Source organism: Diorhabda sublineata, chromosome 8 (genome assembly GCF_026230105.1).
Source record: "Diorhabda sublineata isolate icDioSubl1.1 chromosome 8, icDioSubl1.1, whole genome shotgun sequence".
Taxonomy (NCBI): domain Eukaryota; kingdom Metazoa; phylum Arthropoda; class Insecta; order Coleoptera; family Chrysomelidae; genus Diorhabda; species Diorhabda sublineata.
In genome coordinates this window covers 5,297,114-5,324,928 of record NC_079481.1, presented here as the reverse complement: position 1 = coordinate 5,324,928, position 27,815 = coordinate 5,297,114, and the positions used below count along the sequence as shown (strand labels likewise).

Below are 27,815 nucleotides of genomic sequence, written 5' to 3'. Positions count from 1 at the left end.
GGTGAACCGTTACCTATTGAGCAGTTCTCAACAACAAAACGTCGACCATGTTGATCCGATTCGAGGACATATCGAATCATCGTCGTCAATGATTATTGTTTCAATGAAGATACTAGTTCGAAGGGAACATCAGAAATTGTTACTTGTTTATGGAAACAGTTCCATTGGAGGAAAACAAAATCTGATACTACATCCAGCGAATCGTAATTCAATGTTTTTACGAGCTGTACAACCATTGCCCATAATAGTAATAAACCGAAAGTTTATGGAATAAGGGCGATTTGAGATGAAGTTAGATTCTTAACATTCAATCATAGAGGTTCGATGTATTCTTGCCGGAAGGTTGGTATACGGTAGCCCGAAACAGTTGAGACCGGGAAATCATATCATGATGTTGAAATGGTTGAAAAAAATCTGCGCGCCGATTCGTTTGTTTCACGATGTTGGATAAAGGGATAAAATACCCATTTAAAATAACCTTTATTCAGTTAGTAAAACCATTACAATTATGTTAAAAGTGAAATATGAAAAGATCACCCCAAATCTCATAAATGGATAAAAAAATCCAAATAATCGAAAGGAGAATTCCTAAATCTAAAAAAAAAGTAAAAAAATCTTTCCTCATGTAACTACCTACAATACGACTTAAACCTAATTGATACCAATGTTGACATAAATACAACAGTAACAGCGTGATATCAACAAAGTTAAAGCTAAAAATATAAATTTATTTAACTAAAAAGATAAAAGTGTTTGTTAGTTGATGAGACCCTTAGCCTTAAAGAGATCACGCATGAGACCTTTCAAGTACTTGATTTCCCTGTTTAAATCGGTGACTTTAACCTCCAGCTCGGATTTCTTGTCCAAAAGACCTTTCTCTTCGTGAAGGATCACTTCTATTTCGGCTTTTTTCTTCAAACGGTATCTAGTAGCGGCGTTTTTATTCTGCTCTTTTTTACGAACTCTTTTCTCTTCGGGAGCGTGCTTAGAATAAGGTTTCGTTCTTTTACGAGATGGTTTTAACGGACCATCTTCGTTATATTGTTCAATTGGTTCCGGTACCCATTCGGGGTCGTCGGATGAACAATCTCCGAAGTTACTACAGCTGCTGCTACCGGGAGATCCGGGTCCGCTACTTCCGCTACTACTCCATTGCATATCCTCCACTCTGCTCCTTACCAATTCATCTACAACTGCTAATTCGCGAGCTATATCAGGTTGAGGTGTGTTTAACGTTATCGGATAGTTGATTTGTGTAAAGTTCTCAGAGAGAAACTGCTTCTCCGGTTGCTGGTAAACCAATTTGGTGGTTTCAGGTACTATTTGATACTGAAGTAGTGGTTCTAGTGTAGTCAACGTTGGTTGACTTGGTGGCGACTGAGGTGGTGTTAGAGTCACATGGGAAAAGTCTAGTACTTCATAAACGTTTTCGAATTCCTTCAGAAGATATTGAGTATCGTTAGCGTTGCTTAACTCAGTTTTTAAGTTTTGAACGGGTATAGGTACTGCACGAGGTGGTTCCACTTCGTCAAGGATCGGCAATATTTTTTCGTCGAGTAGGAATGGTTCTGAAAAAAAAAAAAAAAAAGAAAATAAACATTTGGTGATTCAAATATAAAAAAAGAGGTATTTTGACGGACACATCAATTGAACTCAGAATGATTTCGGCTCTTCTATAATCTATTTTCAATACAGTAAGTCTATGGATATAGCATATAGTTTTTTCTGTGGTAAGCTGAATCAGACTACCAACTCTTGTATGTGTGTGTGTATATAGATTGAGGTAGGTCCAGTTTTTTTACACAAAGCTGCGAAGAAAAGTATGATTATCTTCAAAAGAAGACTAGTTACAGCCATTAAAATGGTGGTCAGTACTTTTTATGTAAAAAGCAAGCACAGTACACTCTTAGACTCGAGTAGTGGCTACAGTGTGGAGATTAATCTTAAACTTTTGTTGGTTGTAGTGTTTGGAAAAGACGTACCTTGGTAGCTGATGCCACTAGCTTGCACTTCTTGCAAATACTGCTCTAGGTAGAATTATATTGGAAAGCTCGGAAAAGCATTTGCCGTGATAATATTGGTGAAACAAAATCAGGCCAGCGGCCAGGTCAACACTGGATCGAGCATCCTCAGGAAATGCTTGGTAGCCGTCCTCCAAATGTGCAAGCAATATTCTAAAGATGGACGAATCTAGGCCTTTTAGAATATTGGAAACTGTTGCGGAGCTTTTTGGTCTTCAAGAAAGTTCCAAGTTTTTAGGAAGCTGCCTTAGCTAATTTGGCCACGTGACTAAGGCCCAGCTCAACGTTTTTTTTAAATTTAATCATCAGCTTTGTATATTCTTTGACTTAATTAAACTTTTGAAACTCGCCGCATTAAATGTTCAGGCTGGTGAAGCTTCTATAAAGTCATTCATACGATTGTCAAGACATAAACTTATCGTTTAAAATGACTGAGATTTTAGGGAGAATTTCTGAACGCTGACATCTACAGGTTGAAGAAGGAAACTTATTAGACAACTTGTGGCGATCCACCAGGAAATTTCAAGTCACCTTTCGTTTAAAACCTACTTAGTGCATGCAATTAACTTAAGCCTCTTCGGTATACCTGGTAGCACGTTTCAGTAAAAACCAACATGCCTACGTTCTACTTTCCACACTGTTTCATGACACCCCCTCCCTTTTTCTTATTTACAGGACGTTGTGGATTGAAGAAAGGTCTTTTTTCGGACAGCGAAGTGAACACGTCTCGACCGCCAAGTTGTCTCTAGGGGAACTATGCTACTTCTAGAGATTAGGCACGCGCGACTAAGGTTAATTTTACGTTTTTCACATATGTTTTGTTGGCATATGTATATATAGCAAGTTTAAACGCCTATAAACCGTAGTTTGATTTGATTCTGCCAGCTTCACATAGGTTTGAGCTACGCATTGAATTGAAGTTTTGTTTCTAGTTGAAAAACGAAAGTGTGAGATGTATCTATCTATGTAGTAACTATTCCACACTGTATACAAACTAGACTAAGAATTATAAATATTAATAGAGGTGATCAACTTATCTCGTTTTGTATAAAAAACGAATTAAGGTAGTGGTCTAAGAATGTTTGTACATATTTTAAATAACTTTCGAGAATAATTAGAAAAAAAAATGAGAGTCCGTTAGAAAATTGTACGCGCTTACAGGTGTGGCGATAAAAAATTGTAATTGCTAGACATATTACAACTAATCAATAAATTTGGGATGTTATCGATTTATCAGATTTTCATTTATAATCCTTTAAAGACGTCCTCGTATATTAATATAAATGAATATCGGCTAAACTAATTTATGATATCAACATCGTGACGCAGATAATTTGAAAAATACTAAATCGAATCTCCATCACAATTCAATGGAATTGTATTTAATTGAGAAAACAAAACAAATAAATTACTATTTTATCCACTACGTAACTGATTCGATTCATTATTTTTTGTTTTCAGAGTACGGTCTTAGTACAACGCAATGAGTAATTGCAAGGTGCAATAATTCTGAAGTTCAGCGGATTGTTTCATGCAAAATCTCGCACTTGCAACATTATTAGATTGGTACCATTTTAATTGCGTGCTAACTGCAATCTAGGAAGAAATCTACTTTTGGCTCGGCAATCAGGTTCCAAAAGCAAGGCAGCAGCAGATATAATTCTCGGCAGCGATACACCGATCACCGATTTACCTAGGAATTCGTTTAATTTTGCTAATAAATTTTTTATTGGTGGCAGCCCTGATGCAATGGCAAGAGAATGCATAATGTCAAGCGACGTGCAATATTGATCTATGGCAATTCACCATGTGAAACTGCCTTCAATGAATAACTGGCAATAATTATACCTGCTGCTGCCTCGCTTTTGAAGCCCGATGGATAGTAACTAAGCTTCGCCCTAGAAGGACAATATGCACGCAATAAAAATTGCATCAAATCGATAATGTTGCATGTGCGAGTTCTGGTATGGAACAATCAATTGAACTTCATCTTCGCATGCTTTTTATCACGAAACATTGCGTCTTGTATTGCATTGCATCATGTCAAGCAGTCATTACTCATCAGTACAGTGCGGTATACATTAGCGATCAAAAGTTTTTGCCAACCCTTTGGTTTGCGTGATATTCAACAAAACAAAATTAAAACATTGAAAATGCAAGAAATGAAGTTGAGTAAAATAGTTAAGAGTTGATAATGCCGCGCCACCCACCAACCAGGTCTTGGATTTTGCGTTTAAACATTGTTTGAGAAGAGTTTCATGTTGCCTACTCAAATTTGTCAACCAGTTCTTCGACTATAAGTATTATTTCAGTTAACTTCATTTTAGGTTTGTTCCAACCTGCTAATCTGGACCGTTCTTGGAAGCGTTTATAGATGTTTTCTGCGTAATCTCCGGCCATGCACGGTTCTGGTGACGGTAATTGCTATCAACCAATTATCGAAAAGACCGTCCCAGTCAGACTCGTTCGTATAACGGTAACTGCCCTGTTAGAACATGTAATCTTTATTGCGCAGAATCGTCAACCGTACCAAGGATGGTTTTTTGATGGGTTGGAACGAACCTATATTCCGGAGTGTGAACGCGCGCCTATGGAGTGGTGGAGAAAAAACGAAGCCGAGCCATTTCAAGCGAATGTTAAGCTATGTCTATACAATGTCGATCGACACGTTTGAATTTTGACCTGTCCACATTAGCCAGTACATGTGGACGTGTCGAACAAGAGTCATCTCGTAGTTAAGTAAAGTCCTGCAATTATCACTGCCACGGATTGTAGCCAATTAGACCGTTGTCACCCTCCAAGGAGGTTTTGGGTACCACCTAGCCTTGTTCGAGGAAAAAGAAACTACAGCACTGAGGAGTTCATCAAAGATTTATTACTAGATGATGTAGACGAGCTCAATTTGTATCAGAAGTCGAGTTGAGGTCGAAGCGCCAAGTCCTCACTGTTGGGTAACCATCATTATTAGTTTTTTGGTCAAAGATAATGTGAAATCCGCGGAAATTTATCGAAAATTGTTTGAGCAGCTCGGGGATGAATGCCTCTCCAATACACTAGAGTATGAATGTTGTTCTTGTTTCCGAAAAGGCCGAGAATTGATGGCAAAATTGCCACATGTGCGGCGCCCTAGAACAAGTTACGATGAGAATGACAGCGACGCAGTACTGAAGTATGGTTGAAGTATTGGGCATCAGCGTAGGTAATATTGGGCAAATAATTCATGAACGGCTCGGTTTATAAAAAATTTCAGTCAGATGCATGCGAAGACCTCTGATTTTGAGCAGAAATTCACACGCGTCTTCTGCAGCAGTATGAAGAGGAAGGAAAAAATTCATTGCACCAAATATTCACTACAGACGAAACCTGAGTACTCCACTATATTCCAGAGAGTAAACGCGCGACTACGACGTGGAGAAGGAAAGACGAGGGCGTGCTAGTTAAAGTGAAGGTTACACTGTGCTTTGGTTTTCACATTGAACAACGAGCTATGAACGTAAAGAACACGGTGAGACCTGTCTACAGTTTAAAACGACGCGATATTCCAATCCGTAGTGTGATATTGCTGCGAGACAACGCCAGACAGCATACAGGTCGAGTTACGATGGAAAAGTTGAACGAATTGAGTTGCGGAAACCCTTGAACACCCTGCTTATAGTCCCGATTTGTTATCATGTGACTATTATTTATTTGGTCCAAACGTGCGCGAATAACTTCGTGACAATACGAGAGATTTTTACGAAAAAGGCATTTAAAGCTTCCTGAGAGGTGGCAATAGGTCTGTAACTTAATAATATATTTTTTTATAGTAAAATTTCGGTTTATATTTGAAAGACTCTCATATTTGTTTCAAAAATTGAAGAATTGACTGTTTTTGTTATTTAAATCTATTCCATTAACTTCCCTGCCATCTCTAGTAGGTATAGCTCAGAAAATAATTTGAACAATATTTTGTAAACAGTAACAGTTTGTTTTAGTTTTTAGTTTAAATTGGGCGAAATGGATTTGATTCTAGGCTACTTAATTGTAAAGAGAGATGTGAATGAATGAGGACGTTAATGAAATTAATAAAGTATGAAGAACGTCAATGGAAAGTGCGCAGCGACCTCAAAAGTTTCTTATTGGGTTTCCAAGGTGAATTTACCAAATAATTTTGTTTCCTTTGGTTGTGGGATAACAGGGCTAAAGAGTAACATTATGCGTTCACTTTAAAAATTTTTGGCATACAACTTAGGAAGTAACAGTGAGGAATGAAAATATGTTCCGAGATTCTTGTTGGTCGTAAATAAGAAAAACTAGCCCAAAAAAAACTATAAAAAAGGCAAAAAATTGTCATTTCTACGGGATAACAGACTAAAGACTAAATGATCGAAATTTTTGGCATACAACTTAGGAAGTACTAGAGGGGAACGATTTTTTGTGACCTGATTTACGTGATTTTGTTTGGATAACTTTATTTAGACGACTTGGAACTAACTTACAGACAAAAAATTTACGCCATTAATTCAAAAGTGTTATTTAGACTATTTACGTTTTCCTGTGCGCCACCTGTGTTCCACATATATGTTGTAAAACGTGTGTGACACTTCTATTAGGTTGGGCTAAACGAGAATCTAGACATTTGCCTTTTCGTACACAAATTATTGTGGTCTATAACTTAATTCGTGCGGGTTTTTTTCAAAATTTGAACATTTATTTAAAAAAAAAAACATATAGAATAGTATTATTCAAAGTATTGCTGATCTGAAGCTATGACCTTTTCCAATCTTTCTGGCAATTTGTGGATCCCATTCCAAAAGAACTGCGTCGTCTTGGTAGCCAAGAATGAATCAAGCCAATTTATGATATCTTGCTCTGATATAAACTGTTTTCCAGTGAGGGCGTTCTGCAACGACCAGAACAAATGGTAGTCAGAAGGGGCAAGGTCTGGGCTATAAGGCGGGTGAGGTAAAACTTCCAATCCACTGTTTTCCAAATAGTTCTTAACCGGAATAGCAACGTGGGGTCGAGCGTTGCTATGATGGAAAATTATTGCCTCGAGTCTGGTCGCATATTCCGAGCGTTTTTCGGCTACTGCTCTCTTCAAACGGATTAATTGTGTTCAGTAGCGTTCTCCATTGATGGTTTCACCCGGATTTAGTAGCTCATAATACAGTACACCTTTCTGTTCCCACCAAATATAGAGCATTACCTTCGCGCCATGGATATTCGACTTTGCCGTTGAATTGGCTGGTTGGCCGGATTTCACGTATGATTTTTTGCGCTTTGAGTTGTCGTAATGGATCCATTTTTCATCACCAGAAACAATCCGATGCAAAAATCAAGTTTCAACAGCGTTTCGGACACGCAAAACCGCCTTTCGACGACTCTCAGCTTGAGTTAATGCGGAACCCAATTTCCTTGCTTTTGAATATATCCAGCTACTTTTAAGCGTTTTGAAATGGCTGCTTGAGTGCCACCCAATAATTCTGCGAGCTCTTTTTGTGTTTGGCAACAATCTAGTAACGCTTCCAGTTCTTCATCTTCAAACTTTTTTAGCTACCCAGGACGTTCATCGTCTTCCAAGCCAAAATCACTACTTTTGGCACGTTCGCTCAGCTAAAGCATGTTCACCATAAATTTCAACCAAAATACGATGACTTTTGGCAGCATTTAGCTTCATATTAAAGTAATAAGAACTCCCCGCAAAAACACTTTTTCGGGAACAAAGTTCGACATATTTGAGTGAAAAAAATGAATGACATATACTGAAAAAACGTACAATAACAGTGGCTCTCCAACGAAGGTTCGGAATATTGGAACGATTTAATATTATACAAGTTACTCCATCTCTTATCAAACCGCAGTTATTTGGACGGAACCAAAAGATCATGTAAATGATTGTTATTTTTGTTTGATTCAAACGAGAAGCGACACAACCAAGTTCAAACACAATATCCAACACCCAAAATTTTTATCGATCAACAATTAGAGCCAAACTGCCTGTACCAAAACCTGTTTTTAGTTCGAGAGTTTGTTCTTAGTCAACCCATTAAGGTATCTCAAGAAAGTGACCCGAGTTATGAACCATCAACTTCAAAGAACCGTATTCGAAGAACAAGTTGAGCATTTGGGATTGGAATTAACTTTCTCCTGGTACGAAAATTTTTCCTTCTTGAAAAAATTAAATACAGTGAGCATGTTTAGAAAATTTATTAGAGACTTCGAAGCTCTTTTTCTTTGGCTGCAGCTTGGTTACACAAAATTTTGCTGTATCATTTGCGAATGGGATAGCAGAGACAAAAAAAGTCAATACACAAAGAAAGTATGGCCCAAGCGTAAATAACTTATTCCAGAGCATAAGAATGTTCAAAATGATCCTTAAGTGAACCCTGTTGTATATAAAGCTCGGCCCGATGAAATAATTTGTGAAATTTATGCCTAAAGATGGCAGTGGATTCTCACGCCTGAAAGATAAATTTCCCAAACACAGCGAGGCAAAAATTGAAGAGGGAATATTTATTGGTCTATAAATACAGGAAACAATGAAGGATACAAACTTTGAAGGAAAGCTAAATGATGATCTCGAAAAAGTCGCCTGCAAATGTTGTCCAAAATTTCCTATGAGACCATAAAACGTAAAACTGTTAAGACTTAATCAATGAGTTTATAATTTCATACAAGCTTTGGGATGTTATCTCTTTAGAAATACATATCCTGCACTTTCATACGCATTTTATCCCCGAGAACAAGGCGACAGATTTCATCAGGACATTTCCTTAATAGAAAAAAATATTTTTTTCAAGTATTAGTTTGTACTTTTTATTAAATTTTATCTCTTGATGTCACAAAGAAACCTGATGTTCTCCATTGATACATTCTTGTTTGGTGGCCATAGTAAATTCAAAATTTTTGAATGAATGAAAAAAAAATTGACCACGAGAGATTTTGTTGAGCAGTGTATTTGGATTGTCCTACAACTGTCTCAAGTTGTAATTCGTGAATGAGTTAGTTGTTTTTCAAATAAACGTCATAGACAACCAAGTGTAGGACAAGATCTTCCCGTTTGAAATCAGCATTAATTTTTTTAATCCCCACGATCTAATTTGTTTTTTATACGCTAAAGACATTCTGTATAAATATATACCGTTATATTACACATACCATAACAGTTTGCCATTGTAAAATTCGGCTAGGGTCCCACCAACAATCAAACACAACAAAAAAATCGGGTTCGAGTATAAAATCCACAAAAAGAAGCGAACGTCGTGAAGGGTGGCTTGGGGGGTAGTTTCCAATATTCTTCAACGTCTTTTAACAAGTTTCTGCGAGTTGAACACGATATCCCTGTTCCAAGTATAGTGGTAGCTGCACTTCATGCTAACATATCCGAAAATGATCATGGGCAAATCTCAGCATGAGAAATTCGATCACAAAACTCGTTCTTAGTTTTCAATTAGAAATAACTAGAGAAACAACGCGCGCGTGATTTTTTTTTCAAATTCAGAAGTTGCAATATGGTGGTAAACCACTTTCGAAACGATGTTTTTACACTAGTCACACACAACTGACTAACGTTGTAACCACAAGCATCGATCGATCGACCCAAGGACTGTACCCCCACTTATAATACTTAGTAAGTTTACTTTCAAATGGTACACATTCTAAGCATCGTCAGTGGTATTTCTTCCAATTTGTTATACGTTAGAATTGTATAACGAGTTTTAGGATTATTAGTCGTGTAAATATAATGGAATAATTGCTTATACTTATAGTCCAGTTAAATTAGTATTTAGATTGGAATTTTTTAATTTAATTAGTTTAGAAATTCTCTTTCTGAATGGAACGGCGACGGGAATGAATGGAAAGCAGAAAATCCAAGACCGAAACGACTAAAAGACTTAATTATAGTACAGTCCTGTATTTTTGAATGATGTGAAAGTTGATTTGGAAATTTTAACAGCGAGAATGTAGCACAGATTCCAAAGTTTTTTCTTTGTATCGCGTAAGGTTATTTTTCAAAACAGTCAAATCCCAATATATAAAATAACTGCGATTCATAGTTTTATAATATTAAAAAATATATTTATAAAATATCGATATGGAAACTGTTTTAAAATTCATTTTTTACGCTTCTCAATGTACTTTTAATGTTAAAAAAAATTTTGATACACTATAAGAGACGATAGTTAAATTTTCCGCCCTGCGCGTCATTATATGATGACAACCGACATTTACTTATTACAGGACACGGACTTATGAACGACTGCTACACATGTTTTATACTTAGAGATACTAACGGTAAATGCGAAAACTTTAACGAGACTGAAGCAAAAAAATGGAAAGACAAAAAAAAATAATAAAAATTTCTGTGACGACAAAAACAGGACCTTCATTCCTGCTGGTTTTTAGAGTGCGGTTGCTGGGATGGGTTCCGTTGACAGTTGTTTCTAAGGATATTGGATGGAAATGGCTTCACGCCGAAAGGTGGGTGAGTTTTCGCTACCGAGCCGGAGGGGTGATAAACCCTTTCACTCATGTACTATGAAGGTTATCTATTTGCGTCGATATAAACCAAATAAACCATTATAAATTGAAAATAAGATTCAATTACTTTTAATTACATTTTCAGGAATAAATTTTGACTATGGCATAGGTTCTCTTTGTTCGACTGGTTTCACTAGTTTCACGTTTCGAACTCTTGTTTTGATATTATTCGATTTCGATTTTAACAACAAGAAGACGTATTATACGAGGATATATTGAAAAATTCTTAGCCTACTATAGAACCAAACAAAATTTCAATGTCAAAATATTTTATTACTCAACATATTCTCCTCTTAATTGGAAACATTTATTACAGCGAACCTGCAACGTCTCTAGACCTTTAAAAAAAAATGTTTCTTCTTACTCTGCAAACCAGACCTCCACAGCTTTTATTATCTCCTCGTTCGAAGAAAAATTACGATCTTTTAAACTTGTTTTCAGTCGAGGAAAGAGATGATAGTCGGACGGAGCCAAATCTGGTGATTAAGGGGGTGTTCTAGTAATTCAAACCCCAAGTCACGAATTTTTGCATGGCAACAAGAGATTTGTGTGCAGGGGTGTTGTCCTGCAAAAACAAAACACCTTTGGATAGCTTTCCTCGTCTTTTTTCTTTAATTTTTTCCCGTAGAGTGGTCTACAGTAATCTATAGTTATTGTTCTACCCTTATCCAAAAAATCAATCATGATTACTCCATGGTAATCCCAAAAAACTGAAACAAGAACGAAATTTCTTTGGTTTTGGAGAACCAGAGTGTCGCCATTCCATCGATTGTTGCTTTGTTTCCGGATGGTAGAAATGTTCCCAAATCTCAGCTATAGTAACAATTCGGTTTAAGAAGTCTACATCTACATCAAATCGAGCACAGATCGAACGCGATAATTCTACCTTGCACGCTTTTGGTCAACATTCAAACATTTGGGGATCCATTTTGCAGCAATTTTTCTCATGTCCAAATTGACGTGAACTATATGATGAACGCGTTCGTTTGAAATATTCAGTGCTTCAGATATACGTTTTAGCCCAATTCGACGGTCTAATGAAATCATTTCATGAACTGCATCGATATTTTCGGGGACTGACACAGACACTGGCCTTCCCAATCGGTCATCATCTTCAATGGAAAATTTACCTCTTTTGAACCTTGCAGTCCAATTTTTCACGGTCGCATACGCAGGACATTGATCACCAAGGGTATTGAGCATATCTTCGTAAATCTGCTTTTAAATACAGGTACTTGATGATGGCTCGATACTCCAACTATTCGATTTTCACAATTTCGGTGGACATCTTTTTTCTTTTGATTTATTGCGTAACTCTGCTTTCCTTTTTTGACGTTAAACTTTACACTGGCACTTCTAATAAGTCTAGGCTAACTAGATATCAATACATCCTCGTATGAAACGAACTTTGTGGCGCAGTGTAGTTTCAGTTCCTATTTCGATCTTTTTGTTTAATATTGACCAATGAAATCGATGTCAAGTAGAATTTTTTGAATGCGGAAGTTGAAAGAGAATCGCAAAATTTCAAGGTAAATTTATATTTATATAAAAGCAAAAATATTCGTCTTGAGAAATAGTTTCGCGTGATTTCAATAAGGTTAAGACGATTGAAGCATAAATAATTTATTTCAAAATTTAAAAAAATACGTATATTTTGATGACCTCGAAACATATTATTTTGAAGAGATAACTATTAGTAGACGTCCTATCAGTAATATGCAGATAAGGAGTTCAAGTCGAGCAAAGTGGAAAATACAATTTTTTGAAAACTATTGATAGGTCAAAATAATCAAACATGGTAATAATTTTTTTTTAAATTGATAAAATACACTCGTGATCAAAAAAATCGACTGGCAATCGAAAGTTTTTTCCAAAAAATCTGAACACAAAATTTCATTTTTCTTAGTAAAATGATATTAGCTGCAAAATGATTTCAAATATCGTAATGTTTCTTGCCATCACAGTCCCACAATATAACTACCCTTTTGATGTTTGTTTACGAGATTGCTAATTAGGGGTAACTGACCCTTATAAAAGGTTATCTACCTAACCCACCACTCTATCAAATATCAACCGATACTTACCACTCTAAACAACAAGTGATAAAGCTGCTCAAAAGGTCACTCTTTTGCTGAACATGAACCAGTCTGCAGTTTTCAATGTTTACTGTTGTTAACAAGAGACTGGTAACTTTAATCGAAGACACGGTTCCGAAAGAAATGCCCGATTTATTGTCAGCATATCGCTGATAAATCGGGCCCTCACTTGTGTTAGTCAAACAAGAGCTCAAAGAAACGCGAGCAGTCAGAAGAAGACTTAAGGCAGCTAACCTTGAGCCTAAAAGGCCAGCTACTCGCCGAAAATTCATAAAAACTTCGTCTTATTTTATATAGAATAGACTACAACTTCTAGAATTAGCGGAAATGTAATAATTTAAAAGTTATCGTAATTTCAGTGGTACGTCAGGGAGGGTTTAGGAAATATTCCCGTTTATTTTTTGTTTGTAGGACAGTCTTGCAGTGAATGAACAATTTCTGAACCTAATTTGGCTGGAAAGGTCTTATAGACTTGGAAGAGGCCTTATTCGGTCAGGTACCAGCCGATTTCCCGTGGAATTTCGATAATCGAGATCGATTTTCTTGGAAATTGGTATGAAGATAGTATTTATAACCTTCTTCAAAATCTACCCTTTGCCGAAGCCACCCCTTGTTGGAGATGGAGACAAAATAATCTCGTAGGTCCGTAGATTGACTAATTCTAAGCAATTTTTTCTTAATTTGGTACTTTTAGAGTTATATACGATTGAAACTGCATATTTTTTTACAGTTTCTCATGAATTACTTGAAAAGTTTTCATTTTATCAGCAAAATCATTCAGAACGAAAATGTAGCTAATTAAAAAACAAAGAGATTCGTTTTTTAAGGACCTCCTTAAATTCAATAATAACTGAATTATGAATTAGCTCGTTGAAGGATGGATATTTTGGAGGACCCCGAAATTGAAAACCTTTAACCTCAAAAGCTTGAAATTGATTAAATTTTTGGAAAAACCTCAAGAAACCTTTAAAATGAGCACTGTCTTTTGCATAAGAGTTGACTGATTTATAACAAAAATAAAGTTTTGTTTTCTTTTTTGAAAAAATGTAATGATTATACCCTCCCCATTACCACCCTAATTGAAATTAATCGTAAACAGCTAGCCATTAACTTTATCTATGTATTATTGATATGATCCATGTGATTTGACCGGTTTTGAATGCTTATTTTAGAAAAAATATTTCATTAGATTCAACACTGCATTTCCGTAATATTGAAAAAAAAATTTTCTCAAATAAACCAAAAACTATTCATGTTATGACAAAATGTCTCAAATATTAATTGTAGGGTTTTTCTTGCCAAAAATTTTGAGTTTTTCCAAATCTATGCATCATAAAAATTGAAGAAGATACATTAGTTCAAAGTTTGTGGCTTATGCAACCCCTTTGAGTTGCACCCTTTTCGAAACCGGGGATTGAAAAAAGTTTTAATTGGTATGAAGTTGAAGTACTTGAAATCCCCTACAAAATGCTTTTTTAAAAAAGTTTATAGCTTGAAAATTGAAGGAGTTATTGTCGAAAATGCAACTACTTTTTTTTCAAAATTTCGGAGCACGAATTTTAGAATAGTGGACACGAACGAGAAGAGGAAGAAGATATTAATAATGATGAAATATAATTATTCAAAATTGTTTTTTACACTGTTCTAAATAAAAATTTTTGTTGATTTTGAAAATATTTTTTTATTATATCTGTGAGAAAATTTTAACTGCAACTTTGAAATTTTTGGTCATTGAAGGTGGGTTTCAAAAGGGTTGAAACATTGAAAAGAGCAACACTTCTCAACACTATTGAATAATTTTTAATTATAAAAGAGCCGTCGAGATTATTTTTTAACTTTTCATATGATTAGGGGATGATTTTGAGGGGTTGCATGAATCTGATTGATCATAAACGTGTTTGGTAATGTCAACCGATTTACAAATAATACATTTAAATATCATTTTACCCGAAACATGCATAAAATCTAGGATTTTAAAGTTTTATTCAATAAGGGGTAGTTTACACCTCCCATAATATAAAAAGCCCCGTTCGGCACAGGGAGCATTTCGCAGAAGAGGGTAAGTAGAGCTTGAATTCAAATTTTCATAAAAATTGACGTTGATTCACAAAATTCCACAGTTTTAACGATTTTTACCCCCAAAGAACTTAGTGGAGGTTATGAATAGAAAGGATGGAGTAAATATAACAAGTCTGTCGCCAGTAAAATGACGCTAAGCCAAAGTACACATCCAACATCGATACAATATTATTCAAAAATGGAACAATTGTCTAAATAGCAATTAAAATAAATTGCCATATATTTGTAACGATCGATTTATTCCTAACAAATAATAAAGTCACGTATATTGAGAACACATGTTGTTATTGACTCTAATTAGACTACGAGTTTCGCTAAAAGAATAAAAAGATCTTTACTACGAGGTATATCCACAAGCAAAGTTCCGTTTGATTATAAAAAAAAAATTGTACGGATACAGAAAAAAATTATTGTGCAAAAATTCTTTCCCTGTTAGGTCGGAAACTTTTCATGCAACCCTCGTATTGTGACAGTCAATAATAACATTTCGTTTTAAACTGGATTTACTTGTTATATAATAACTTATAATAAATTTCCCAAAACTTCTTAACTGCACCTCGTATAAAGCAACGAGTTAAAAACTACGTATACATATACGTGTACAGGGTGTTTCTAAATTCATGCGATAAAATTCAGGTAATTGCTCGTATAAAATTAGAGTGAGACATGAATTTAGAAACATCCTGTATATGTGTATGCACGTTTATAGATAAATAAATTTCAAAGTCCTTGATTTTAGTCTAATCAGCTCGTTAATAATAGAACTAATAAGTAAGAACAAAAGATTAATGAGCTGCTGATTATTAAACAATCAAGTTCATAAAAATGGACGAAGGCGAAGGATTCAGGAACGAAACGCGATTAAGGAGTCCTAAAAATTTAATTGCGTCTGTTACAAATCTCATTTTCCAATTACAATTTCAGCTATTCAAAAGTTATTAATTTCCACTTATCTAATGTAAAGTGTATATCTTCATATCGTGCGACCCCTGTACAGATTGCTTCTGTGAAATACTATTTTTTTTTCAAAATGAATACTTGAGGATGATTCAGCAGAAAAATTAATAAGCTTCCAACCTGTCTTTGTATTTTTTTATTCAATGAATGTTATAAGCAGTTTTTGATTTTTTTTCTAATCTTCGAATATTTTTTTGTTTATTTTATATTATTCCCTATTGTCGGCCATTTCGCTAGTGGAGTGGTTCACCAGGTAACAGGAAAGCTATCGACGAACGAAGAAGAAAGATTTTATCTTATGGATATGGGAAAATTGCCTAAGAAGTTAAAGTAAATATCGTATGCTGTTGTTAGCAGCTGTAAGGGCGGATAGGAGAGTTTCCTCTTATTTTTGGACCCGAGGGGCCGTATACTGATGAACCAAAGGGTAAGATGGGTTTCTTTGGCAAGATTCGATGGTACGAATCACATAACAGGCTTGGAGGTCTTTTACAAGGCTTAGTATGGGGGATATGTTTGTATTGACATAAACGATATTACTGGGCTGAATCTACACTTGTATTGACAGTAAAGTATTTTTTACAAAATTCTTGTAATATATAACAAGTGGAGTGGATTGCATCTCCCACCCTTATAAACTTTTCACACTAGACCATAGATTAAATATAGTGTTCAATTGAAACTATATAGTATACTATGTTCAACAAACGGCTGACTATAATACAGCTAAAAATAGTGAACAAAACTGTCAAATTGACAAGCAGTTATAGTTTTATTGTCTCAAAAATGAAGCCACTAATCACAATTATGTTTGTAAATGTAAAAACACTCACCTTCTTTAATAAGTTCATCGAGATCCATTAAATTTTCCAAATTTTCGAGAATGTGAGAAGCAGCCTCTGCTTTGGACTCGAATGTAGCAAGTGACTCAAAGTCGGTATCAAGTTTGATGTCTAGTTCATTGAAAGGTGTCGCATTGTAGATAGTAACATCTAGATGCGCCGTCTCGTCATATTCAGAAGATGGCGAGACGGGCTCTTGTTTCCATATCAGCACTGGACTCATTTTTGGCAAGTACAATGCTGTTTATGGTACTTTTGTTGGAAAGATTTTTCAATAACGATAGTATTTGCGGTGGTGCCGAGAAGGCGATGAAAGAAGGCGCCATTGTGGCTCTAAGACAAAGAAACACAAAAATTAATTGATTTGTAAAATATTATGGGATACAGTTAGGAACATAACGAATTTTTAAATTAACTACAATTTTCATCAGTCCATTCAAAATTCTGATTCTATCTATTTTAAGAGCTTGCATAATAGTATACTTTCTTTACTCTGTCGAATGCTTCAAGATCACAAAAACAGAAAAAGCATTTTATCAATGATGACATGTAAAGTTAATGTAACCTAGTATTTGATATGTTTCATTAAATGGCAATAGTTATAAATTATTCTAATTTGTGCATTTCATCACTTTTTGCAAATCCTACATTCAATAAAAAAGCTTTCATCTCATTAAATATCGTTCAAGATTCATTATTTTCCATTTAACATTGAGTCTGTTTGAAGTTATATTATATTTAGCTTTTAACAAGCTTTTGCAAACCCTGTATTCAATAAAAAAGCTTTGATCTCATTAAATATCGTTCAGGATTCAGTATTGTCCATTTAATATTGAGCCTGTTTGAAGTTATATTCATTTTAGCTTTTCACAAGCTTTTGCAGACCCTGTATACAAAAAAAAGATTCGAATATCTCTCAACATTCAGTATTTTCCATTATATCTGATGTCTGTTTGAAGTTACATTCTTTTTAACTTTGCACAACTTTTTGCTGGTCTTATATTCAATAGAAAAGAATTGAACTTATTAAATATCTCTCAAAATTCAATATTTTTCATTTTATCTAGAGTAGGTTTGAAGTTATATTTGTTTTCACAAGTTTTTGCAAACCCTGTATTTATAATCAATTGCAAATATTAAATGAAGGTATGAATGGGCTGTGTTTGATCATCAACAAAATCAATCTCTTTATCACTTAATCACATAATCCGAACAAACAACAGAAATGTCGATTCACCCTGTAAACCCACAAGTCTACATTCTTTAACGTGCTTACTATGCCATTAATTTGAAAGTAAACAGGTAACACGGTAACGGTAAAAGTAGTTAATCTATCCCTACTCTTTATTTTTTAAAGTTTAATCTATAAACACAAAATAAATAATACATTATTATGTTATAAATCATTTAAAATTGAGTTGAGACATCGATAAGGATAACTAGGTATAGATTATCGAATATGATGTAATGGAACGCAACGTTGTCAGATATGTTCAATGAAATTGTTTTTTTAAATCTAAACTATTCTTACTCGAGACAATCTTATAATTACAAATATTCAGAAGAAATACAAAGTAATTGAGATGTATTATTTCTGTATTCTGTCACAAAAACAAATTAAGAAATACCTAGTAAACATGAAATTATTTTATAAAAACCTATCCTTATACACCTACCCTGTATAAATAGTTCGGGTGAAAATACCAAAAATTAGAAGTTTTTATGAAGGGTTGAATAGTTAAAAGTTTATTAAGTAATCACCATATGGAACGATATATACTTATTTTAGTCGTCATCACTGTAATTACTACATTGTAAACAAACATAAGCATGTAAAATATGATTAAAATGATGACTCATTATCATCCGATATTTTTCCAGGAAAACTATAATTTCCTAATTAGAATCTACTAAATTAGGAGGTACGATTTGAAAAATAAATATTCTAATTGATAATAATTAAAATCGGGTTATTTGCTTTTGGAAAATACATACAAAAACACTTTCTTAAAATATTTACGGAAAACAACTTGTCTCATAAACATTATACGACAACACTGTGTAAATATGGAGGTAACGTTGAGGTAGCTGATAGACTAAATAAAATCAAACATGAATATTAAAATAACTTACGTCATTTTTACTATTTGTGCTGGCACACTTATGTGTGCAAAACTTAGGTGGCTAGAACCCCATGACTAATGGATGATGCTTCTGGAAAAAACACAATTCACACTTTACCTGGCCATGGATGCTACAAAAATGGCCACATTTTAGAAACGCTATGTGATCGATAATCTTAAATGCGCATGTGTAGGAGTTTTAGGAAATTGACGAGAGAAAATAGGAGTCGACCATAATAAACAGTCGATTCTTTATAAACGTTTACAAAGAAAAAACTCGTTGGATGTTTTTGTAAAAAGTAGTTCTAAAGAAATAAGATTGCGTTGCACATGTTTAAACTCCAGCATGTCTATAATTTTACAGGGTGTTTTAAAAATTTCTTGAACATGAATTTAACATCAAATTTAAAATTAGTAATACGGCTTTAAGCGAATTATCTTGATTGTGGGAATAGGTAATTATACACTTTCACGGTCACCTGGTTTTTTGGCTCTAGAAAATCGAAAAATGGATGGATTTTCATGATCTTGGTCTCAAAATGTTCCATTTTAAGGTGGATTTATAAAAAAATTAGTAGAAATAGCTGGAATGAAAATTTCTCATAGTTTTACTGTTTTAAATCGTAAAAAAAACGGTTTTACAAAATAATCCTTTGCAAAAAATTATGGTAATTATACACTTTCGCGGTCACCTGGTTTTTTGGTTAGGTTAGGTTAGGTTGGCTCTAGAAAATCGAAAAATGGATGGATTTTAATGATCTTGGTCTCAAAATGTTCCATTTTACGGCGGATTTATAAAAAAAATTAGTAGAAATAACTGGAATGAAAATTTCTCATAATTTTACTGTTATAAATCGTAAAAAAACCGGTTTTGCAAAATAATCCTTTACAACAAGTTATGGCAATTATACACTTTCGCGGTCACCTGGTTTTTTGGTTAGGTTAGGTTATGTTAGGTTAGGTTGGCTCTAGAAAATCGAAAAATGGATGGATTTTAATGATCTTGGTCTCAAAATGTTCCATTTTACGGCGGATTTATAAAAAAAATACGGAAATTAAAAAAAATAAATATTTTTCACAGTTTCATGACTTTAAATGCAAAAAAATGACTTTCTACATATAATCCTTCGTAACCGTTTCTGACGTCGTGGAATCAAGTTCGTATATTTTTTTTCTCAATTTACATAAAAAAATGAATATTTTGAAAAAAAAAGTTTTTCTACTATTTAAGGTTTACAACTATTAAAAACCGCAAATTCAGCCAATACCCCCGTGTTTTTCATAAATTCGACGTAAAATGGAACATTTTGAGACCAAAATTATAAAATTTATCTATTTTTCGATTTTTAATAGTCCAAAAACTATTAACATTGAGGAATATAGTACGAAACTATTCACGAAAATTGATTGTTTTTCATCGATTTCATTTTAAGCTATAAAAACTGAAAAAATAATTTTTTTTGGATTTTTTTTTAAATTGTTTATTAATTTATGTAGAATACAAAAAAATATAAGAACTTTATCTGATAATGAGATAATTTTTTGTAAAGGATTATTTTGCAAAACCGTTTTTTTTGCGATTTAAAACAGTAAAACTATGAGAAATTTTCATTCCAGCTATTTCTAGTAATTTCTTTTTATAAATCCGCTGTAAAATGGAACATTTTGAGACCAAGATCATTAAAATCCATTCATTTTTCGATTTTCTAGAGCCAAAAAAACAGGTGACGTGAAAGTGTATAATTACCTGGGAATATTGTAACAAATATTTTAATATCTGTCGTTTAACGCCATCTATCAACGAAAAACAACCGAAACCTTACACCCTTGTATAGATATTGATCCAAATTTACAATATTTCGCTAACATCCCCTAACTTTCTATTCTCCTGTTAAAAATCCCCACTATCGTTGAGATGACGAAATGGAAACCTTTGGAAAATCCTTGGAAAGGACATTGATAAAGAGTAGATGTCCTAAGACAGGGCTTATTTCCTGGAAGATCCAGAGTGTTTGGAATGGGACAGTCGTCAACACTTTCCACATTGGAACTTTCGTTAACAGGATGACAGTGCAAAGGAGAGGTAAATTGGAACAGTGGTAAACACGATCATAGATTCTGGAAAGCCCTTCGGATTAATAAGTATTACGCATTCATACGATATGAGAAACTTCTTTTGGTTAATATTCCATAAATATACTGTTTATTTAAAGAGGAATTCCCTGTAATGTATATCATTTATTTTTTGGATTCCTTTGAAAATTCTAGACATAATTCATGTACAAAGTTCATTCATACAAGTGTTTTTAAATTCATTACGAAAATTAACGTTAAAAAAAGAAAATTATTTTATTAGAAAAAATTTCTACATCACACTAAAAACCTTATAAGTAATACTGATTATTTTTTAATAGCGTGAAAAAAACATTAATGTCAATGTAGCAGATGTTCGGAATGCTCGTCGCGAACGTCTTAAGTCTGTTAATAGAAGCAACTAGAAAGTTTGTCTGAAACTAGTTGAGAATGGCGCCAGTATAAAGGCGGGTTCACACGGAGTCGTAAACTACGACTACGAATTAGTTTCTGAAAGGCGTCGCGACCAGAAACGATGGCTCAACAGGAAAGTGCAAAAATTGTGTGCGAACATTTAATTAATGAATTACAACGTTTGAAAAAACGAAATACTCTTAGTGCCACTAATAATCTATGTCGAGAACTATCTTTGGAAGATCAAAATGGCTACAAAAACTTTTTTAGAATGCATCCAAGTCTACATTTATATTTGCTACGCTATAAACTTCACATTTGGTGGGTGTTTCACGACTAAACCGGTCATGTTCACTCCGGAGTAATCACGACCGATCTATTTTTGATCATTGACGACTTCCACTACCACGACTACCAGTTCACATCAGGTAATGATCACGATTAACTCTCCTTGTCCTCTCCGAGGCTTGTCCAAGTGCTGTAATCGTATTCGTATCATTGCTGGGCACTCACAGATTCCGTGGTATCCAGTTTTACTCTATGCACCAGTTGCACTTCGGATCGTTCGTGATGGCCATGACCGTGTTTTATGCCAGGTGCCTCTATCCATCTACGCCGAGACCGGCTTGCAAGCTGGAAAAACTACCACCCGGCCTGCCTGGAGTAGGTACATCGATACCGGAAATACAATTTGAATATGGAGACGTGACAAAACTTCACAATGGATTGGACATCAATTAAGTAATTAGCCCCGATGGAATACCGTCAATTCTATTGAAGAAAAGCGTAGTTGAACTAACTCGTATAAAAGATGTGTCTTCCCTGCAAATTGGAAGCCCTTTCGGGGAAAAAAGGAAAAAAAGACGGTTCCCTACAACTAACATCCGGATTGCTTCAGTCCCAGTCATTGCCAAGGTCATGTAGAAAGTCGTTAACCAGCATATCTTGAGTCTATTAATATCATCAGCGATTATCAAAACTGCTTTCGTAAACATAGATCAACCGGGGATCTCCTGGCTTATGTCATGGAGTGAAGCTATTGAGAAATATGGGGAATCCCGACCACATCGAAAGCTTTTGACAGGGTTTGACATGCCAACCTTTTAAATAAATTAAAATCGTACGGTTTGTTCTCCTCAATTATCGACTGGTTTAGTAGCTTTCACAAACACCGATCCATCTAGATCGCTATCGATGGACTCACCACAGAAAGGTTTGAGGTCAACGCTGTTGTTCTCCAAGGATGCATTTTCGATCAAAGATCTACTCGACGAAACTGCAAACGTAAAATCAGAAAGCTATATACTCCCTAACAGCTTTTAGTCCTGTCCAAGGCCTAGATTTGTCCATCTTTGGAGTATTACTCGCACATTTGGAGCTCAGCTCACAAACCTACTCTGACAATGCTCGACTCAATATAGAAGAGAGCAATTCGACTTGGAGCATAGAAGAAAGGTAGCTGACCTTATTCTTTTTTACCAATCCTACACCCGCAGATGCTCTTCCGAGCTGTTAAACGTAAGTTCGCCTGCAGATGCCCAGAACGTCAATTTATCGGATCTCCTTCTTTTAGAAAAGTGGAAACCTGTGGAATCAGCTACCAAGGCACGTTTTTCCCGAGCACTAGGTACAACCTACGGAAGTTCAAGATCAACATCATCTCCACACGGCGGAAAAACTCACAATATGCCTGCAGACATTGATGACGACAAAAATAAAGATCTAAGAACAAAGCTGCAATGGTGAAATATATTTTCTTCTTCTGTTATAAGTGTAAATCCGATACTACAACATTAGACGCATGACGAATGTTTTGCTTGTTGTACAACTACACAAACTTCTTGTCCTCTTGCTAGTGAATGCTATCTGTTTTGTATGAACACCTAAAGTTGCCAGTATCATCCAAGATATGTACCCCGCAGCAGCTTTTAATCCTCTACAAGGCCTACATTCATTCATATTGCTCACACATTTGGAGCACGGCTCCCAAAAATACCCTGAAGATGCTCGACTCAATACAGAAGACTTATAGGCAATCCAGAGTTGATCAGAAACTTGGACAGCTTAGAACTGACTCTTTTTTGCCTATAGGTACTACCACGGCAGATGCTGTCCAACGTAATCCCACCTAGAGCAGTTTTTGCAAGATCTACTCGAGAAGCAGACGTGGCTCATGAACACCAAATTCGCCTGCAGATGCCCAATTCATCTCCTTCCTTTGGAGAAGTGGAAACCTATGGAATCAGCACGTCCTTACCCTACAGAAGTTCAAGATCAATAACAATAAGTATAAAAGTGTAAAAGGGATTACCCTCTAGTGCTTTTTACTAACTCCAGCACTAATCTAGAGCACACCCACCTGGCCATTATGGTTTGTATGGCACCTGTTCTATGTGAGCAAATTGTGTCCCTATGGCGCCTATAGACAATAATTGAAAAGAAACGAGTTTCATTTAAACATTTTATTAATAAAAATACTTTATCCGTAACAATAAAATTTGTACTTTGTTAAAAACAATAGCACACGCTACATAATCGGCGCTATCACTAAATTCAACTTTAACGTATCCCTATTCGTCCCTACGAGATACAAAGTCTCGTTCGGCTGAGCCTGAGCTTCAACAGCTGGTCTATTCAACTCCTGGAACGGTATCAAATTGTCGATATTCACTGTACGATCTTGTACAGTAAAATGGTGAACGGTTTCCCTCACTTCCATAACATGTTCGACTCCTCCTTGAAGACCGTAGATTAAAACTGATATTTTAACTCGCATATTCGGTACTGACATGTCCCTGCAGGTTAAGGATAACCGGACGGTGGTGAGGATTTCTTCAGGTACTTCCACTTTCCCTTGCCAAACTATGAGGTAACACTTTTTGAACCATACCCCTTTGGGGTACAAATCCACTAACCATTCGTTTATTTTATGGGATTCGTGTTCGGCAGCTGAAAGGTACGAAGAGAAAACGAAGGTGCTGGTATGGTAATTGGGGATACTGTTGAAATTTTCGATGGTTAACAGAGCACTACAGCTATCTGAAGTGTATAATCTAGGGATCAACAAGTGATTGTCTTCAGTTGAAGTGCGATCTATGTATCCGGAATGGTACTTCATACCCAACGCCATTCTATCTACGAAAAATTCTTTATGTTCTTTTATGATAGGGGAAAGTAGTAAATTCGCCAATTGCCTCGGTGACATCATCGGAAATCTTATAAATTTCATAATTTTTTCGGTTATAGTTTTAAATTCGATATCTTCAAAATCCGATTGGTACGATTTTAACCGTTGGAGATCCAACCATCGAACTACGCAGTTATACAACACCATTTCGTTGTGAACGACGATATCGTTTTGTTCTAATATCTTAGTGAACATATCCATGTCGAAGTTACTGAAATCCGGAGTATTTGCTACTGATTCGAAGTTCCATTTGATGTAATTTTGACATGTTTCAAATACTTTCGAATGACCGCAAGCCGTCGAGTATTGCAACCACGAGAAAAGTTGGTTGTGGAATGCTGCGTGAGGAACGTGTTTGCACATGTACGATAGACATATTCTAGTCAGACTCTGAAATTGACAAGAAAAAAAAGTCAAGAAAATTTATGAACTAATTGATTTGATTCTTGATATTCCGACCATTACTTGTTACTAAATTGGAATGTTTTGAACCGTTGATGTTATTCATACTGAACACACTGTTTGAGCAGTATCTCCAATTTTCACCATTTTCGAATTTCCTTTTTCTATAGGCTCCTTAAACAATTATAAGTATACCTTACAAAGCTAAAAAGCAGTAAGCTTTCATCCATTAGTCTGGTAGACTATGAAAATTCCAGTAACTCAACTTGTTATTAGGTATTCCTTAGTTTATTCCTACAGAAATACTGCATGACATACCCCACCACAATTTTTGAGTTTAAACTAAGTGAATGCTTCTGCTTATTATATGAATGTCTTATCCTTATAACTCTGTATTGACGCCATTTTGTTTTTGAACGCTCTATAAGAATCAATTCCAAAAATGATCTTAAAAAACCGGGCTCTACAGTGGTGCTACCCCTCAAGTCAAATTGATAGGTTTTAGTTAAACTTCAGTGCCTGAAGACGATAACTTGGTGATCGAAACGCGCGTCAGACAGTGTAATTACGAGTGGTGGTGTCAACAGTGTGTTCAGTATTACGTCTTACTACTCATAAGCCAATTTATGTAGATGATTGTATTACTATACCCAAAATATATATATATATATATATATATATATATATATATATATATATATATATATATATATATATATATGTTGATTAAACCACCTTGTATTGCTACTATATGAGGTAAGAGCACCAATGACAGACACTTCACGTCTTTTTAAGACACTGTTTCTTACTCACTAATTTATTTAAGCACTTAAACTTGATTTAAATAATTTATTTAAATCCACTGATTACTTTTCTATTCCGTTCTGTTTGCTATGATTTTTATTATAAACTAACTTTAGCTGCTAAACAAACTATTTGCCTATTTTGAGGCAGAAGACAAAACCTACAAGCACGGCATTGAGAAGTTATAAAAGCGTTGGAATGATTGATCTTAGAGGAGATTAATGATGAATAAAGTCGATTTGTGGTAAAAAAATATTTTCTTTTAGTTAGTCACACGTTTTCTTGAGTGATGTGTTATTGGTGAAACAAATTTTAAAACAATGATAAGATCTGAGTCATTTCTGATCAAATGTAAATAATTCAGAATGAAGGGACTGCGAGTAAAGAAATTTGCATTATTCAGAGAGCAGAGGATGTTTGTGTATAATACTTAAAAAATTAAAAGTTACAAGGAAAATTGCATATTTATTGAAAAAGTTAAGCCAATGTCAATGGAAATCATCAACGTTATGGTCCCATTATTCAATGTTGAAAACTGCTATAAATTTAAATAATTGATATAAGTAAAAAAGATAGAGCTAAAGACATCTGCTTTTTGCTCCATACCTTTGGCTTTTGCCCGAATTTATTTTTGACTACTTTGCCACACAGCATATTCTTTATTGTACCTATAACCTGTCAACCACTGATACGAATCAAAAATATATGTATGCAAAGTCGACAGACCCATCTTTCCTTTATTTTAAGAATTAAACTAGAAAGTGTCAGCTATAGGTGTACTGTCAGTTTCTGGTGCTCGTACCTTATTAAAAATTTACTTACTTTGACTATATATTTATCAGCAAGAGCTAAAATAGGCATAACGTTAGTATGGGTAATCATAATTTTTCCTGTATAAAAATATTCTAGAAATAATGAGAAGACAGGTTCACATACTGCCATCTCCTGCAATTGAACCCTACTTTCATGCCATTCTGACCATTCTGGTTTCATAAGCATCACCTAAAATACCTTATTGATTATCCCAAAGCATACCTGTGAACTTATTTTTCTATTACCTGAAATACATCACTAGAAGCACATAAAATTAATTTGTGAGCACCATATTCTTTATTACCTACTACAAGGAAGACATCACACATTTCTTTTTCAAAATATAACTTTTTTAAAACTTTTAAAACATTTTCTGAGTTGTCCACCTAAAAGAAACATAATTCCCTAATTTATTGAATTACTAATTTAATAGACTAAAAATATGTAACTAAATATACATAATATCGCTATGTAGTATTTGTATTAAATTTTTAGAATGATATATCATAAATATAACTTAGTATTGAATCAAATAAGTATAACTTTACGTACATTTGATCAGTTTTTAAATAATTACAAAAGAAAATACATACAATACTTCGCACTTAATAAGACGCAATTAACAATGAAATTACTATTTTTGTCAAGATATAATTAGCTATTTAGTTTAAACAATAATTCTTACCATGATTTGGCACGATTCTATTTCAGAATTACTAGTGTTTCCTCCGCCATCGTATAATTCTTTCCTTCGAGTTTTGGAAGGTAAAGGTTCTGTACTATCTTCTCTTGAATGAGACATCTCTTTTTACAGTTATATCAACTAAATCAATGGAATACTATTCAAAAACTGCCAAACTGCATCTAAATAATTTACTATTAAATACATACATAAATTTTTATTTTAAAAATGAGCAAAACATAACCTATAAAATATGACATTTGAAAAGAAAGAAGAATTTGATGTTATCAACTTCTATGTTTTGAATTTTCTGCATACAGAGTGTGCCAAGTAGTTGTTTTTATAATATATAACTTTTTAGAAACTATGATTTGTACCATCTAATAATGTCAAAGTAACTATTTGCACCCCTTTCAAAACCAAGAAAAAAATTATTTTTCAACGGCTGTTCAACATAAAATTAATTAAAATTTGAAAGAACCCACACATGATTCACTTTGTTTCCATCTGTACTACCTATAAATAATCATTAACCAACTTGCACCATTAGGTAAAGTGAAGAAAACATAGAAAATCACATGAGTTATGAATAATTATAATCCTTGGAGAAACAAATTATGTAATGGTATTGTTTTATAATAAAAATAAAACTATATTTTTCTACGAAATAAATAATTATTTTGCCAGGGTCATTCCGATCTGGTAGAGCGGTGGGTAAGTACGATTAACTGACGGGGGTTTCATTTGTCTATGGTTTTTTGAACTTTATTATTTCTTACCCTTAGGTAGATATCAGTCT

The 27,815-nt window shown here is 34.5% G+C and overlaps 3 protein-coding genes across 3 annotated transcripts in view; all 3 read right to left on the bottom strand.

Moving 5' to 3' along the window:
* LOC130448378 (pyrimidodiazepine synthase-like) overlaps positions 1–27,815 on the bottom strand; it is a 445,274-nt gene that overhangs the window by 8,069 nt on the left and 409,390 nt on the right. The window lies entirely within an intron of this gene.
* LOC130448375 (activating transcription factor of chaperone) lies at positions 464–18,920 on the bottom strand. The gene is made up of 3 exons (XM_056785735.1): positions 18,652–18,920; positions 16,510–16,851; positions 464–1,568 (listed from the first exon to the last, which is right to left on the bottom strand). The coding sequence occupies exons 2-3, from the start codon at positions 16,739–16,741 to the stop codon at positions 757–759; spliced, it is 1,044 nt and encodes a 347-aa protein (XP_056641713.1). The 5' UTR covers positions 16,742–16,851; positions 18,652–18,920; the 3' UTR covers positions 464–756.
* LOC130448372 (BTB/POZ domain-containing protein 17) lies at positions 23,576–27,305 on the bottom strand. Its single transcript, XM_056785732.1, has 4 exons — positions 27,020–27,305; positions 26,580–26,720; positions 26,344–26,523; positions 23,576–24,705 (listed from the first exon to the last, which is right to left on the bottom strand). Exons 1-4 carry the CDS (start codon positions 27,134–27,136, stop codon positions 23,656–23,658), a joined length of 1,488 nt encoding a protein of 495 aa, XP_056641710.1. The 5' UTR covers positions 27,137–27,305; the 3' UTR covers positions 23,576–23,655.